The 18,576-nt window shown below is 33.9% G+C and overlaps 1 protein-coding gene across 1 annotated transcript in view; it reads left to right on the plus strand.

Moving 5' to 3' along the window:
- The window catches only part of EPC2 (enhancer of polycomb homolog 2), a 183,927-nt gene that overhangs the window by 154,165 nt on the left and 11,186 nt on the right, over positions 1–18,576 (plus strand). The window contains exons 8-10 of the mRNA XM_074215134.1: positions 5,648–5,737; positions 7,759–7,904; positions 8,001–8,344. Coding sequence (XP_074071235.1) covers positions 5,648–5,737; positions 7,759–7,904; positions 8,001–8,344 — 580 coding nt within the window. The remainder of the gene's footprint in view (positions 1–5,647; positions 5,738–7,758; positions 7,905–8,000; positions 8,345–18,576) is intronic.

Raw genomic sequence — 18,576 nt, forward strand, 5'->3', positions numbered from 1 at the left:
TTTGTTTGTTTGTTTGTTTATTTGTTTATTTATTTATTGGGGTTTTTCAAGGCAATGGGGTTAAGTGGCTTGCCCAAGGCCACACAGCTAGGTAATTATTAAGTGTCTGAGACCAGATTTGAACCCAGGTACTCCTGACTCCAAGGCTGGTGCTTTATCCACTGTGCCACCTAGCCACCCCTAAGAATATTTTTTAAAATAGAAAAGTAGAAGAAAAGAAAAGCAATCAGCAACTGATAAGCATGTAATTTCAGATTTTTTTAGCATATTGACCTATTTTACTTTTTTTCTTTCCCCATTTTTTCCTTTTGTAAAAAAAAATTCTTGTTTTCAGAAATGGATCTATCTCTTGGAAGGTGTATATAAGAGGAAGTTTAGATGATATAAAAAAATATAAAAAAACTAAGTCAATAAAAGGAAATAGGGCAAAAGCAAAAGATTGAAAAGTTGGAAAATGTAAGCTATAATATTAAAAAATCTGTTCTTGTAAAGAGGTTAAGTAGAAATAACTTGAGCTTCATTGAATTCCATGAAAACAATGATTTTTTTTAAAAAGTCTTTAAATAAGCCATAGATTAAAATTGCTCACATCTTTTAGAACCAGAGTACTAAGTTAAAAACAGAAAGCTTTCACCAATCACTTTCTGAATGGACCTCCAAAATGAAAAGTCCCAGGAATCCAAAGAAAAAATTATGGAAGAGGTAATTCTAATACCAAGGTGTTCAGTCAGGATCATACTTGACTCATCAATTTCTACTAAAAACAAGAAGAGATCTTGGAATAAGGAAAAAAGTAAGAAATAGGCTTATAAACCAAGAATAATTTATACTGTAAAACTAAGCATAATCCTATAAGGGAAAAAATAGACCTTTATAAGAAATAGAAGACTTTGAAATATTTCCAATGAAAAGACTGGAGCTGAAAAGGAACTCTGAAATACCAATATGAGACTAGAGCATGCCCAGAAGGTAATTTATTTAAGCAATTGGAAGCGGCTCTATGAATTGAACAAAGGATGGTTGAATATACCCACAGAGTTGGATGTAGAGCTATATCAAACTCAATAGGAAAATAGATGGGGATAGAGAGAAGAAAAGTTAGTAAGAGGGAAATAATTGTAACAAGTAAATATCGAGGTGATTAATAAGCAAAACAAATTTACTGATCCTGATAGAGGGATTAAAAGGAAGAAAGAAGACAAAACCAAAATACTGCAGTTACCTGTCATTTGGAGAATGAGTGTAATGGGATAAAATTATGCCACAAGAAATGATAAAAGAGAGAATTTCAGAGAATACTGGAAAGTATGAATTGAAATAGAGTGAAGAAAGTACTAGTACCAAAAGAACAATTTATACAACATAATACAGAAAAACAACTTTAAGTGACTTAAGATCACTGATCAAAGCAATGACCAGCTACATCTCTATAGGGTTGATGAAGAATGTTCTATATCTCTTGACAGAAGTGATGTATTCCTAGGTGCAGGAAGGGAAAATACATTTTTGGACTTGGCTTCTGTGTGCATATTTTAGTTGATTATATTAGTTTATTAAAAGAGTGGTACTTCTCTCTCCCCTGCCCCCTCCCCTTTTTAAATGGGGGGGCAGGGAATGGAGTTAATATTAATAGCCAAAACAAAGAGAGAACTACTGAAACATTTAAATATACAGAAAAAAAAACAGAAGGCAGATTAGAAGGAGACATAGACAGGCCAGCATGGTTTTGAAAGCAAAGTATTTAATAATTACATATTTATAATAAAAGCAAACTAAGAAATGAATTCACAGTTTTGTCTACTGTTTACTTCTTTACATCAAGGCATTATCTATGTTTCTGTAAAGGAAACACTGTTTTCTGGGTTTACAAAAGCAAATCTAATGATTCCTTGTTCATATAACAACACTCCAGATCAGGACCTCTGCCTAAATATTCCCTTTAGGTCCTTGAAACAATCTTGTTATGCCATGATCCTCAGTTCTCTATTCTATTTTACCTTCTTCTGTACATATTAATACTTTGCCTGATGGGTGATGCTCAGAAATGAAGACAAGACTACTGAGGTCTGACTAGGTCAGTGTAAAAGAAGGGAATGAGGAAAGAAGCATTTATTAAGCACCTGTTTTGTGCCAGGCAATGTGTTAGGAGCTTTTTACTTGATCCAGTCTGGAGTTTAGTGAAGAGTTCACTACACTTATTGTAGTTGGGTCACCTAGACGAAACCCTCCCCCCTCCCCCTCCCCATCTCCAGTCTACTAAACCTGATTGATTGCTCCTGCATAATTATGTTCATTGCTTTACATATGATAGACAGCATGGAATAGTAGGCTTAGCTTAAAAAATCCCATACTGACTGTGAGATCCTGGGCCAACATACTCTAGTAAACTCTTAAGACTATAAATCACAATACTTTGGTAGAGGGATCCTTATCTAGGATTTCTTTATGCTAGTGAAGTTAACAGTTCCACCCCTATTTTGAATTGAATTGAACTAACTCCTTGCCTCCAAAGTTCTGAAATGGAAAAGAAGTTAATTACCAACCCTTCAGGCCAGAGATTATCAGATACTATTTACTGGACTGGACCTGGCTGATATTCACTTCCTCATTTTCTTTTGTACCAGGTTCATTAACTTTTTCTCCAATATCATTTCCTGAAAGGTATCTTGAAATAGAAAAAATGGACTTTATACTTGCAAGGGCTGTAGTGAGTGTTACTTGAAATATCAAATTGAAATGCCAAATACATTTGTAGATAGAAACCCTGTGATAGGCTCACCACAGTAATACCACAATGGATTAAATAACTTGTTTCATTGGCCTAGAAACTTAACAATTATGTATAATATATTTTTGTAGAAAAATGCATTTCATTATGCAAATAACCAATTTGAATGAATTTTTAAGCTATATTTTGTACATTTCAGCCTGGCTATATGGATTCAAGAAATATTTGATAAATTTGTATATGGTAGATTCATAATGAGCTAGGAAAATCTGAGAAACATCTCAGTTTGAAGTATATCCATAATTGTTAACCACTGATGCCAAAGTCCTTCCCAAATAGACTGGATAGTTAATAGATGTTACTTAGTGAGATAATAGTTTTGTGCTTAAATCACAAAATCATTACTTCTACTTAACTACCTTTACTCCCATGATTTCTCTCTTATCCTTTCACATTACAAATTCATTCTAAACATATGGTAGCACTACTTACTGGCTCTTTTGGTAATGGGTCTTTTCCAATGACAGTGAATCATCCAGAGTTAATAAGTAGTAAATCTGTTTTAAAATGTTTTCATTTTGTGATATCTAGAATTTATAGATCTAATTTAAGTTGGTCCCCAATTTCATACAACTTGTTATTGTTAGAACTAGAAATAGTACTTAGAATTGTGTTCTTTCCTTTCAGATCCTTCTAATATCACTTTCTCTTTGTTCTATACTTTCCTGAAAAGTTTTAGAAGAAAATAAACATTCTTGTGTAGAGGAGAGTTTTAGTGAAAGTTCTTTTGTAAGTGTATTTGTATGCAGCAGGACAAATGAATAGAACTGGGGGTAGGTTCTGGAGGTGGGGATGCTTGAAGAGAAAGGGAAAGAATGAAATCAATTTGCATGATTGAAAAGTGATATTCACATTTGGGATTTCCTTTCAAGTTTCAGGTCTGGGGCTTAAGACACCTTTATTTCTGCTCAGTGCCAGTTATAGTAATTCTTTGCCAGGCGAGCTGATTGAGGTGCCTTTCCCTACCTCTAACCAAGAAATAAGCATCTGTGTTTTGCCTGTTGCTCCTTTAATCCTTTATCTACTTGGACAAAGAAAGACATTCAGCTAGTTAAATTATCTTTAAATCTTTCAGGTGACTCAGCTAGAAGTCATAATTGATTTTTTTTAATGTGGAATGGCAGAAAAACCAAAGGAAACATTACAAGGGGAAAAAATTTTTTTCTGGATTTCCTCCTCATGGTAGGAACACATAGCTTTGTGAAAGGGATAAAAGATTCAAGCAAATAGAATACAATAGTACCTCATTTACTAACATCAGTGTAATGGATGAATAATATACTTTTAAGTGGCTAACTTCTTCATTACAACCATTATGGATATAATTCTTAAAATGTATTATGTACTTTATTTGAAGAATGAAGTATGCTCATAGTTTTCTATGAGCATACTTTTCTCTAATAACTGGGTTATAGAACTGTTTGTCCTGTGTTAGATATCCCCAGGTTACTGTGCTTTTTTTAGTTTTCTGTCTAGAACCTTTCTGTCAACTGTCACTTTTTTCTGCTTTCATTTTGACAATCCTTAAAGGATTCCTCATCTTTGGGCTTGAAAACCAGTTAGTCAAGTTTGCATGAATTTTGTGTGAAGTAAGAGTGAATAGTTGTAAATGAGGAGCCTGGAGCTCCCTTGTGTCTAAAATGTAAGAGCCTCAGTGCATGTATTACATCTATTTTAACTCCTCAGAGGCCTCTTTCTGCTTTACTCCCTAGTGCTTTGGCTGTATTTTAAGGCTGTTTTAGGTGAGACGTTGTTAAAAAATTACTAAATATTTGCATTTTAAAATACACTGGTTTAAGGCATATTATAAGGTCACAGAATGTCATAACTGAAAGGAAACTTCATCTCATTAGCTTATTTTAATGTGAATACTGTTAGAGTTTGTAATTTATCCAACGTCACACATTTTGAATGATAAAGCTGGACGTAGATTCCTGGATCTTCAGATTCTTTGTTTAATGCCTTAATGGCCATGCTGCTTCTCTGGGGGCTCTTTCCTTGGCTTTGCTATTCTTCTGCCTATTCTATTCCTCATGTCTTTTTTTGTCCTTCTGAACTCCTCAGCAGCCTGTTGTGCCATATTTAGTGGCCCTCGTCCTTTGCAGCTTACTCCCCAACCCAACAAACTATATTTAATTCTTAGCCCTTTCCACTCCTTATTTCAGTCTTGTGTCTCTTGTTTAAATTTAGGTGGTACCAAGACTAAGCCTCTGATTTCATCAGTGTGGAAATTTGTTACAGTGTAGTGATTGGCAATATGTTCATAACTTACAGCCTTAGACGGTTGCTTAGGACCTTAATACTCAATGACTTATTTGTGATCCTGTAATTGAAATGTTTCAGAGATGAGACTTAAACCCAAGTCTTCCTGATTCTAAGGTCAAACCATTACCCACCATATCTCTCAAAGCAGTAAATTATTAACAGGTGGTAAAATTAACAGAAATCTTTTGAAAATAATGTCACCCGGAAAGAAGGGTTTTAAAGAAGGGTTTTAAACTGGGAATTTGGTAGTAGGAACATTTTTGAGCCTAGAGGCTTTGACATACTTTACATCATTCTATATAATATCCACCTACTTTGCCTCTGCCTTCTTTCCTTGCTTTTGAGATCAACTTTTTTTTTCAGCCAGTAAGAAAGAATGACATGCCTCAAAGTATTTTATCTAATTCTTGATGTACTTATCTGGCAAGATCTGAATGAATGTGGATAATATAAGAATGTTTTGGGAAAATTGAAGTCTATTTTATAATTTTAAGTGATCATTACTTAAAACCAGAATTCAGATTTTAGGAATAATTTCAAACTAGAACTATTAAATGAATTCTTAACTAAAAATGGAATACCTTTTCTGTTTAGGTACCATCACCAGTTTCAGAACCTGAAGAAGAGAATGATCCTGATGGTCCCTGTGCTTTCAGGAGGAGGGCAGGATGCCAGTATTTTGCTGTAAGAACTTAATTTTTTTTTGGTGCTATTGTGAGCTGGTCAAGGTACCATACTCTTGATATGAAAATGGGAAGTTAGTAAACAATATATAGCAACCACTGGGTGAAGAATATATGCTATAGTAAGTGAGTCACATTCCTAAGAGTATCAGACTCCTTTATTTGGGGATTTTCATTTATGTTCATTACATTTTTAGTTTCACTATGGATTTATTGACTGCTGTGGTTCAATTCAGGGTGAGTGTAGTGCTGTTATTTTATCTAAAAATGATATAAAATCAAAAGGCATTGATACATTTTAAAAACATTTCACTTTTGGAAAACCATTTGACTTAGACAAGATGTTAATCTGCATACTCTCTCAGGTTTCAAATGTGGCCATAATAATTTTAAAGTTGTTTTATGGCAGTATTTTATTCAGTCATTTAGTTAGTTGATGGGGTTAGCTAAATAGAACTTTTTATATTTAAAGTGTATATATTTAGATAGAATTTGTCTTGTTGAACCACTTTGTTGAGTTTATGCTCACAAGTAAAATGGTTGAAATAGATTTAGTGTTATCTCAAAGAATTAATTATACAAAAGATACCAGGGGCAGCTAGGTGGCACAGTGGATAGAGCACCGGCCCTGGAATCAGGAGTACCTGAGTTCAAATCTGGCCTCAGACACTTAATAATTACCCAGCTGTGTGGCCTTGGGCAAGCCACTTAACCCTACTGCCTTACAAAAACTTAAAAAAACAGATACCAAAAAACCTATCAGTCAACCCAGCATTCTTATTGCTTGCATTTTAAATATTATAATCAGTGTGTAAGATGTGATTGATTGTAAGGTAATTAGATTGGTTTTCAAGTGCTTTTTGAAGAATCAATCTGTCTCAGTAATCAGTTAGGCCACCTACACAATAATGTTTGTCTTTCCTTTGCAAAATTTTGCTTATTGAGGTAGTCAGGGCAATAACACAAAAATTATTTTTTAAAGGGGACATAAGGCAGAGGTTAGTCTTTTTCATGAAGGGAAATAGGAACTGAAAAGCAATTGGTTGGGTTTTTGTTTTGAAGGTAAATATTTAGAGAACTTACATTTGTCCAATGACTCCTTCAAGTAGTTATTATAAATTCTTTTCTGTCTAGTTTCTTAAACCAAGACATCTATAATTTTGGTAATAGCACCACCCTTAACTTTGACCTCTATCAGGAACTATCATAGTTTTTTTGGTTGGTTTGTTTTTGTTTTTGTTTTTGCAAGGCATTGGGGTTAAGTGATTTGCTCAGTGTCACACAGCTGGGTAATTATTATGTGTCTAAGGTCAAATTTGAACTCAGGACCTCCTGACTCCAGAGCCTGGTACTCTATCCACTATGCCACCTAGCTGCCCCATACATCATAGTCTTTTAAAAATTTGTACCATCTAAAATTGTTAGTCCAAACTGGAAGTTTTTAATATAAGTGAATTTTTTATTTAATTCTGTTAATTTCTTAATGTAAATTAGTAGTATGGTATAACAATCAAGAAAGCAAATGTGATTACAATTCTCATTAATTGAAATTTAGGCTAAAGAATAAGGATGGAGGGGCATGTATTAGGAAACACACTCCCAAGTGGGAGATATTCCATTGTGAAGAACCAGGAAAGTAAATGATTTGAAACTATTCAATATAAAGGATCCTTGGGAGAAGCTGGACATGTTTTTACTGAAGAGATGATTTAAGGTGGGTGGGAGGGAAAGAGACATTTAGCTTCAGATATTTGAAGATTTCTCTTGTGGAAGAGGAAGTACATTTGTTCTACTGGACCCAAGAAGGCACAAGTAGAAATGATAATCAGAAGTTGCAGATCTGGCCAGAGATAAGAAACTTATCTATAAAATGTTGTTGATAGAACTCTTTGTTTAAGTCTTGATTGGTTGTTTCAATGCTATTAAATTTAGAGTTTTTTTTAAATTAGGGTTTTTTTTTATACTGATGACTAAGATATCTCAGTCTGTATGTTTCATTTTCTTTATTTCTTTTCTTCTTAGCCTCGATTGGACCAAACTAACCATTCAAATGACAATTCAGAACTGGCAGATTTGGATAGGTTGAGATATAGGCATTGCCTTACAACTCTTACTGTCCCAAGAAGATGTATAGGATTCGCAAGAAGGAGAATTGGCAGAGGTGGAAGGTAAACTCTTTGTTTTCAATCTATTCAGGCAGTGAAAAATAAAGAAAATTTTATAAAGCTCTTGTAGTTAGTAATTAATCATATATTGTTTTTCAGGGTCATAATGGACCGGATATCCACTGAGCATGACCCTGTCCTGAAACAGATAGATCCTGAAATGCTGAATGGTTTTTCAAGCTCTTCCCAAACTGTAGACTTTTCTTCTAATTTCTCATGGACCAATGCTTCCAATAAACATTGTGAAAACAGACTGTCCCTTTCTGAAATACTAAGCAATATCAGATCATGTCGACTACAGTGTTTCCAGCCAAGGCTACTAAATTTACAGGACAGTGATAGTGAAGAATGTACCTCAAGGAAACCAGGGCAGACTGTGAACAATAAAAGAGTTTCTGCAGCATCTGTAGCTTTATTGAACACCAGCAAGAATGGCATATCAGGTAGGCTATCAATTTGTTAAGACTATGAGTTGTGGAGCTTGAAGTGTGTGCCTACATACAGTATTAGCCTAATGATTATTGTTGAAGGAATATAAGCTCCAAATCAGTATTTAAAATATTTCTGTGCTTATCTTTTCATTTTCTTTTGTACCAAGAAAACTACTTCACAGTAAGATATAGGTATTGAATCCTCCTTATTTGCAAAATGATTTTTTTTGATCTATGTCTTTTCTTTGTCTTTCATTGTTCAGCCCAGATAAAAAGTAAACATACTGAGACCAATCATTTTAACTGTATTATCAGTTATGATTTTAAAATTAATTTTAAAATGAATGCTTATTTGGTATAGTAGTAAATACTATAGTATTACTATAGTATTGCTAATAGTAGTGTCCAGGAGGGATTCACCATAGGAGAACTGGCCATGGAGCCCAACACAGCTAAATACTTTTTGTCCTGTTTGTTGGGGTTCAGTTAACTTTTTATCATACTATATTGCTTAAATTTGTAAGCAGAATGTAGCTCCTTGTGAGTAATATAGAAATTGCATTTCAATTCTCCTCAAATTTCATGGTTTTTAAAAAATCTGTAAAAGGTTGTAATTTTATTTGAAGTATTTTCTCTTCTTTGTCCTAGTTCTGAATAGTATTTTTTAATTTTTGAGACATTGCTCAGCTCTGTGCTCTTCTTCTAACATTTCTGCTATGTATATTGTAAATAACATGGTATCCAAAGATTACAAAAATGTACCTTGAATTTTGTCTTGTCTGTAGATAAACCTCTATATGATATGTGTATGTATAATTTATTAATATTCTTATAATATGTACATTGTAAATAATGTATGATATCCAGAGATTATAGTAGTTATGGCTTGGTTTATACTGTGGAGAATATTCTGTTTCTGTGAAACATACATATATACACACACACACACACACACACACACACACACACACACACACACTTGTATTTCTAAATTATTACCGTTATGGTGCATTTTAGTATGCAAAATTATATTAAACTTCTTGAAATTGACTTAAAAATCATTTTAGCTTGAAATTTGATTTTAATAGGTTCAGTCATTTATCATTGAACTGCTTTAAAACTTGGTGTAGAAGTATTTCTTTTAAAATGTTAATGAAAATTGGATTTTAGTCATTTAAAATAGGTACATTATTCTTCAAATTAATTATTTCCCTCCTAAGTGAAAATGGTGAGAAAATGACAATATAGTACATGAAGTCCATTAGTTAATATAATTTATAATTAGTCAAGCACCTACCCTTCAGAATTATTCTTGTTTCACCTAAAGTTTGAATATTCAGTGAATGATAGAATTTTAAAACTGGAAAAGACAAGCTTATTTTATGATTTGAGATTGCCTTTGGTTGTAACAATATTGTTTTAAAATGTTTAAAATGTAGTAAGAAGTTGTGATATATTATTTTACCTACTAAAGTGACAGAGGTCAAATCTACTTTCATTGAATTCCAAGGGACTGCTAAAATTTGCACATTGCATCAAATGGTTTCAATATAACTTCATCATTATGGAAAGCTTTGGTCATAAAAGAATATTTAATGTAATGGAATTTAATCAGTATAATAACTCTTAGTAAAAAAAATTATTTTGTGCCAGAAAAATACAGCTTAATATATTTTCAGTATGGGTATATACTGCTAATAACTTTACTAGATATTAGCAATATTCACATCTAATGAATGTTAAACCTGCATAGCACTAACTAGGAAATATTTCTTAAACATTTTCTGTATACCAATCAGTCTTAGAATATATAAGCTTCCTGGCATTGTAGAGTTTTCAGTCTAATTGAGAAGAAACCTGGAAGATGATCAAGAGTTCCTCTGGGTGCAGGACTAGTGCGGATTACTTTCATCTTCACTTTGTACAAATAACAGCAATGTAAAATAGACCAAATGTGTAGCTAGATGGATAGAAGTGCTACCATGTTATTTCAGAAGGAAAGATACTACTTGGACTATAGAAAAAATAATATATAATTCTACAGTTCTAAGATATTATTAATTTGCATACCACTTTGAATTGAGAATTGTAAATAGGTCACATGTGTTTGAGTGTATGTGTGTGCTTTTCAGAAAATTTAAATTCCAACAACTTTAGCAGCAGTTAGCATTTATTTATGTGAAAGAATACATCATATGATAATATAGGTTTTATCTTTCCTACTTGATGGATAAGCATTCCTTTTATTCTAGATGTACTGTATCTTAAACATGGTATGATTTTTGTGTTAACTTCAAGAACTACCAAGCTAAAAACAAATGACTATGATTGCATGACATGATACAGAAAGTTGTAATATTGTCAGTAGTTTGAAATATAAGCTTTTTTTTTTCTTTACCATTTACTTTTCAGTAGAGTAAGTTATTTTTTCCCCCTAACACAAATTGACCAGGCAAAATGGTAAGTAAACTTTGGTCTATGGAAAGACTATTGAACTAGGAGTCAGAAGACCCATCTATGTGCCAGTTCTGGCTTCTCTGCTAATTTGTTTCGTAGCTCTAAAGTTATGGTAATACTACTTAGAAGAGACAGCCTAGAATAGAGAATGGATAACTGGAATTATACAGAAGACCTTGGCCCAGATATCAATGCTGAAATGAGAACTTTGAGCAAATAGTGCCAAGATCTAGAAAATAATGAGTATGATACTTTCATAATATTCTTCATAGAATTATTGTCAAGAAAGTATTTTATAAGGGGCAACTAGGTGGCACAGTGAATAGAACACTGGCCCAAAGTCAGGAGGACCTGAGTTCAAATCTGGTCTCAGACACATAATAATTACTAGCTGTATGACCTTGGACAAGTCACTTAACCTCACTGCCTTGTAAAAACTAAAAAGATAAAAAGGCATTTATAAGCTTTTAACAAAGGATACTATTAATTAGTAATCATAAGTATAAAGCATTATATAAATATGTGTAATGTAGATCAATAAGGTACTGGAAATTTTCCTGGAATCATCTTTGTACTGTAGTCATAGAATATTAGAGCTGAAATGAAATTTGAGATCTACTAGTCCAACCCTTCCATTATATAGGTCAAAAATCTGAGGGGAAGTGACTTGTTTGTTGCACAATAACTCAGTGTCAGAGACAAATGAAATCCAGGCTTCCTGGCTCTCAGTTACATGTTCTTTTCACATTACAGCCTCTATAGAAAGAGGATAGCTAGCTAGGCTCTTTTTTTTTTTTTGCTTGCTTGTTTTTATTATTTTATGTTATGTTTCTTATGTTATGGTGTTCAAGAGAGTTCAATGATTCTTAAATGTTTTCTTGATCTATTTTTAAGTCAGTTATTTTGCTTTAAAATATTTTATATTTTTTCTAGTTTTTTAGTCTTTTGATTTTTTTTAATATTTCTTATTGTTGCATAGAGTCATTGACTTATACTTCCATTCCAATTTTCAGGGAGTTTGTTGCTTGGATAAGGTTTGTATTTCTTCTAGGCTGTTAATTCTCTTTCCAGTTTTTTCTTCCACAGCTCTTGTTTCTTTTCCATTTTTTTCCCTTTGAGTCCTCATTTCACTTGTAATACATTTTTAAATTTTTAAGAATTCTAGCTGAATTTGTGACCAAGCTGTGTTTTTCTTTAAGGCTTTAGGTGTTTTGGCGTCTTTCTTTTCTAAGTTTCTGTCTTTAGCATCCTTGTCACTAATTTTTTTTTTTTGTTGGATTCTTTGCTTGCTTATTGTTCCAACTTTCTTCTTTACTTCAGACTTTATGTTGATTGTTCAACTTGGAGCCCTTCTGGAAAGAAGGTCTGGGCTGGTCTTTTCATTCATATTGGATACTGAGTTGTGTTGTTTCAGGATCTCAGGGATAGCTCAGTTCCGGCTGGGACTGCACCACCCTAGTGCCCCTAAAGTGGTCAGATTCAGGGCCAAGGTCTGTCTATCTCCCCTCGCCTCCCCAAATTCCATTGCAAGTTTTGGATCAAAACAGTAGTAAACTTCTGTTATTCAGCTGCTCACTTTGGTCTGAGATTTCTGCCCTGGTTTTTCCTCTGTAGGATTCAGACTGATTTAGAAGCTGGACCTAAGACTCCATTCTGCTCCTGGGATCTGAAGTAGACAGCAGTAGCTTATTTATGAATTTCTGATACTCAGCTCAAGGCTCCTTACCTACCCCATAATGACACTCTGGGTATGGGTCCCATTTTTAATCTGCTCTGAATCTGTGACCCAGAACTGGGATAATGGGTGACAAAGCTGCCAGGTGATATCTGTTCCTGTTGCAGTTTCCAGTATGGGTATGGAACCTTCTTTTACACTTTGTTGGATTGTTCCACTCAGATTTCTCCCAGCCAGACCCCATTTCCAGTGTTCATAGATGTCTCTATATAGCCCCAGGCTGCAAAAATGACTCATTAAATGGACTGGTAGCAGCAGGGGAGCAGGGCAGAATTTTTCTAAGAACATTAGTGTAGAGGATCTCAGTGAACCAAACATTCCATTTATTTTTGGTATGGAAAAAAAAATATTTTTCTAGTTCTCTTACACCAGTTACTTTTGATTATTAGCTGAATTTTGGTCTTTAAAACAGATATATCACAATTACTTAAAAAATATTTTTTTTTATTTAAGGCAGTGGGGTTAAGTGACTTGCCCAAGGTCACATATCTAGCAATTAATTCTATGACTGAGGCCGGATTTGAACTGGGGTCCTCCCCACTCCAGGGCAGGTGCTCTATCCCCTGTGCCACCTAGCTGCCCCCTACAGTTCCTTTTTAAGGAATCAACAACCTTTACTGTGAATTGGCCTTCAAATTAGGTCAGGAATTTTTTTCCCTCATTCTTGACTTTGAACCAGAAAGTTTGAAACTGAGCCAGACAATGCAGTCATATTTGTGACCATATTTTAGCAAAAAAATGAATTTGTAAACACTCCATATTGAACAGAAAACTGGTATCAGTTAACATTGCTATTACTTTTTAAGAAGCTCAACTAGGGGTGACTAGGTGGCACAGTGGATAGAGCACCACCCTTGGAGTCAGGAGTACCTTGAGTTCAAATCGGGCCTCAGACAATAATTACCTAGCTGTGTGGCCTTGGGCAAGCCACAACCCCATTTGCCTTGCAAAAAAAAAAAGCTCAACTAACACAAACTGTTCTATGGGAATGACAAACCTGGCAAATCTAGGGGGGGAAATGGCCAGTAATTAGTATTATAAGATAGCTTTAAAAAGGAAAGGGACCTTAGCAATCATCTAATAATCTAACCCCCTTATTTTACAGATGAAGAAATTAATTCCCAGAGAATTTGTGTTTTGTCAATTCACACAGTCAGCAAGTGGCATAACTGGAATTTGAGCCCAAGTTCTCTTTGGCACACTTTGTACCACCTTTCCTCCGCTCATATTTATTTCAACATTAGGAAAATCTAGACTATATGATGATGCCTGATTAAAACTTGAACTAGATCCAAGAGTCCGTTCTTTCTCTCTCTCTCTCTCTCTCTCTCTCTCTCTCTCTCTCTCTCTCTCTCTCTCTCTCTCTCTCTTTTGGATAACTGTTATTCATTCTTATCTGACTCCTCAAAATCCTGTTAACTATTCTGGTCCATAAAATTTTCTTAGCAAAGATGCTGGAGTAGTTTGCCATTTCCTTTTCCAGGGAATCAAGGCAAACAGACATTAAGTGACTTGCCTGGGGTTACATAACTAGAATATTTTTGTAGACAGATTTGAACTCAGGTCTTCTGACTCCAGGCCTTAGACTCTATACATTGAGCCAACTAACTGCACCTTTCAGGGTTGGTACTTCAAAATAATGTTTCCTTTCTATTTCCTTTTCCTATGTATTTTATTGTATGTACTTAAAAATATTATTCTGAGAAGAACTCCATGTTTCAATAGACTGCCAAAAAGGTTAAGAACAAGTTATCTAGACTGAATTAGTTTAAAACTGACTAAAGGAATCCAAAATCTTTTTTTAGTGGAACACCTTTATTCCCAGAGCCAGTATTTGCATTTAAACCAAGGCATAGTCTTGGAAATATTGTATTGCTTTGTTTTGATTTAAATATATATCATTCAGTTAGATGATGAGGGTTATCTAAGGCTTTGGAGAATGGGCTCAGAATACCAAATGGCTTTGGCAAATAAGACTAAAATTCTTGGGGTGGCTAGGTTGCACAGTGGGTAGAGCACCAACCCTGGAGTCAGGAGTACCTGAGTACCTCAGGCACTTAATAATTACCTAGCTGTGTGGCCTTGGGCAAGCCACTTAACTCCGTTTGCCTTGAAAAAAAACTTAAAAAAAAGAATAAAATTCTTAATAAGATAGCATAAATGTACATTAAGGTGGGAAAAACTTCCTGTGATAGTGGCATATAAAAAGTCATTTTTATCAACAATGAAAAGAAATATTTTCTGACAGTTAACTTCCTAGAAGAAGTACCAAGGGAGATTTAAAATTGCCCTCCTCTAGGAGAGGATGATTTTTTTTAAACTGGGATAAATTCCCATATAGAACAACTAAATTGTAACTCCTGAAATGATAAAATAAAGTTCCTCTCGATGTTATTTCCAGTCTGTTAACTTCAAAGTTTTTAGGACAATCTATGGGAAAATGTCATCCACTGAAAGTTGAAGTCTTATCATCTTAATATGAAAATTAGGAACAGAAAGTCTGTATTATAGCCTTTTCTTCTTTGGGTTTGGGAGAATTTATTTTAATTTCTTAAATATAAATAGGGCGGCTAGGTGATGCAGTGGATAGATCACTGGCCCTGGAGTTAGGAGGACCTAAATTCAAATCCTGTCTCAGACACATAATAATTGCCTAGCTGTGTGACCTTGGGCAAGTCACTTAACCCCACTGCCTTGCAAAAAAAACCATATATACATATATATATATATATATATATATATATATATATATATATATATATATATATATTATACACACACACACACACATATGGAAAATAGTACGTATCTTCTTGAAGTGTTGTCAAAAACGAATGGGCTTTTAAAAAATAGAGTAAAATATTACATACACTGAAGTGGCCAGCTCAGGGGGGTGGAGGGTGGTGCTGATGGTGGTAGTGATAGTGATAATCATAATACTCTTTTGTCAGTCTTGAGTTATAGTCATGAAAGAAATCCTAAGATCACATATTTAAACTTGAAGGGATCAATTTTCCCCCCCATAAAATATATAAATGTAGATTAATATTGTTTTGGAAGTCAATAGTAGCATTCCAGTATTTAATTAAATTGATTGATCCATGCCAAGAATATGTATGGAATGTTTTTCTGCATTTTGCTTAGTAAAGAGCAAATGTTTAAAATGGTATATCCTCGATGCAATATTCCAAGGAAATTCTTAGATACAGAATAGGGGGGAAACTTTTCCATTTTAATTGGCACTTTTTTGACTGGAAGCTGTAACTTATATAAAATCTCAATATATAATTTGCCTTAGCAAAATGAGTGCTCAATTTAAAGTAATGAAACAAAATAAAGAATTGCTTCATTGGGGGAGGGGGGCTTTTACAAGGCAGTGGTATTAAGTGGCTTGCCCAGGCTCATACAAGATAGGTCATTAAGTGTCTGAGATCAAATTTGAACTCTGGTCCTCCTGACTCCAGGGCTGGTACTCTATCTATCCACTGTGCCACCTAGCTGCTACTGAAGTGATCAATTTTGATTCATATGAGGCATGCAAGTGGTTTCATGTGGATACCAAAAACAAAATTGCTCATATTAGTAAAACTTTGCAAAGGAATAATGCACACATGATTATGTAATCAGAGAGCCAACATCCAAGTTTGAGTGTCTTTTTTATTTAGTTTTCTTAATAATCATTTAGTACTTTTACATTTTCCTCTTGAGTCCAAGAGTTATTTAATTGACTTTCTCTGACATGCTAGTGAATTAGGACTTTGGTACTCAGATATCTAATGAATACATTTTACTTTTGTAGTTTTTAAGCCATGCTCAGAAAACTAAATCTGATTCAAAACTTACAAATAGTATGGGCAAGTGGCATAAATTTCTCCAAGAGGAAAAACTAGCAAAAGAATGTCCATTGAAAAAAAGCAGTCATATTTTTAAGAGAGACATTATTAGGGGCGGCTAGGTGGCACAGTGGATAGAGCACTGGTCTTGGAGTCAGGAGTCTGGGTTCAAATGTGGCCTCAAACACTTAATGATTACCTAGCTGTGTTGCTTTGGGCAAGCTTTAAAAGGAATCAATCTCTTATAATAGGATTGAAAAGCATTTCCGACTATTACTCTAATGTTAGATAGGAAAGAGTTTCAAAGAGTACTTTTTTTTAAAACCAGTAGTAAATTTCTTCATGAAAACCTGACTCAAGTTCTGTTATCATATGAACTAGTGATTATTACCTTTTGAGTTTTCTCTCATTTTTTCTACCATGGGATGAAGACTCTTATATATGGTTTTGTGACTGTTGATATTGTTTTTGTTAATTATAGTACCAATGGCTCAGTTTTAGTTTTTAAGATTCACAAAGCACTTTTAACCTACATTTTATTTGATCTTCATCACAACTATTCTTTTCCTCATTTTATAGATGAGGAAACAAGTTCAGGAGGTAAGATGATTTGCCCAGAGTATCTGTAGTATACTAGGTATCTGAAGAACAATTTGAACATTTTTGCCTTAATAATTTAAAAGTGAATCAGTAGGATATAAAGGATAAATAGCTAGCCTCAAAAGTTAGGAAGACCTCTCTATAAGTCCCACCTCTAAAACATATTTATTTTCTGACTAGGTAAGTCCCTTAACCTGCCCATGGCAGCATTCTAAGATAATAAAGTTGAGGAACTGTTGATGAAGTGCATTGGTAATTGCCAGGTTTATAGGTTCCTGATCTGGGTCAATGTTATTCTAAAGGGCAGATTTAGAATATCTAGCCTTAGATTCAGTGACTCCTTCTTTGATGTAATGTCTCCAGAAACCTACACTGCTATTCTAGAAATTCTCAACATAATTTTTATTGAAGAATGAGAAATCACCAGGAGTTCCCTGTATAAATGAAATCATAAATCTACCTCTTCCTCTCCACTTCACACTCCACTTTCTTTTAGTAAATTCTTTGGGAAAAAATTACTTTTAGTAATAAAATTTGGGAAAAATAATGCCACCACAGTCCAATTGGATAGATCCCCAATTCAAGATGAGCCACATATCAGAGACTAAAATCAATTTCAGTTTTTGTATATGTAGAATCTAGGATCATTTTGGATAGAAGTTAGATTTCATTTTCTCCTTTGTTTCCAAATTAGCAAAGTTTTACCACATTACCATTTTTAGGAGATGGAAGCAGAAAACAATCCTAATGCTATCCTAATTTATTCCCCCTTCCTTTAAAAAATTATTTTAAAATGTAAATTTTAAATCTGTATTTTTGTATTCTCTTCCTTAGGTGTAAGGAAGCTATATATAGTTATTCAATGAATGCATGTTACATTTACTCCTTACTTTATTCAAGTCTAAAAGATTTGCTACCATGTAGGCAAACTATTCTCCCTCACTTTTTTAGGGACAACTTAATATCACATTTATGGAAGGAGCGAATAAGTACTCTATTTAGGGGAATACATTTTGACACAGTTGGAAATGTACTTCTTGAAAATTGTATTTCATATATATATATATATATATACACACACACACACACACACACACACATATACATGTATATATGTTATTTTTTCAGTTACCTTAAGATTTTACTTTTTTATACCATGTATATCTATTTCTCAAACCTTTTTCCTTTGTTCATGAAGTTCATGTATACTTGAAATTTCCATTTGATTTTGAAGGTCCTAGATTTAAAAATTAAAGCCTTATTTTTGTTTTAAAGTTTTTATGTGGGTCAGGTAGGTGGCACAGTGGATAGAGCACGAACCCTGGAGTCAGGAGTACCTGAGTTCAAATCCGGCCTCAGACACTTAATAATTACCTAGCTGTGTGGCCTTGGGCACACCATTTAACCCCATTGCCTTGCCAAAAAAAAAAAAAAGTTTTTATGTTAATACTTGCATTGATTCCAGAAAAGGATGATACAAAGAATTCATTTTTGATAGTTCATAAAGATGATTGATGTGTTACAGAAATAGTGGATGTTAAATCTTTATAATGAGTATTGTAATCTCTGATTGAGTTTTTAAAAAATAACAAATGTTACTTGAAGATGTTTTGTCATTT

The sequence above is a fragment of the Macrotis lagotis genome, chromosome 1 (genome assembly GCF_037893015.1).
Source record: "Macrotis lagotis isolate mMagLag1 chromosome 1, bilby.v1.9.chrom.fasta, whole genome shotgun sequence".
Taxonomy (NCBI): Eukaryota; Metazoa; Chordata; class Mammalia; order Peramelemorphia; family Peramelidae; genus Macrotis; species Macrotis lagotis.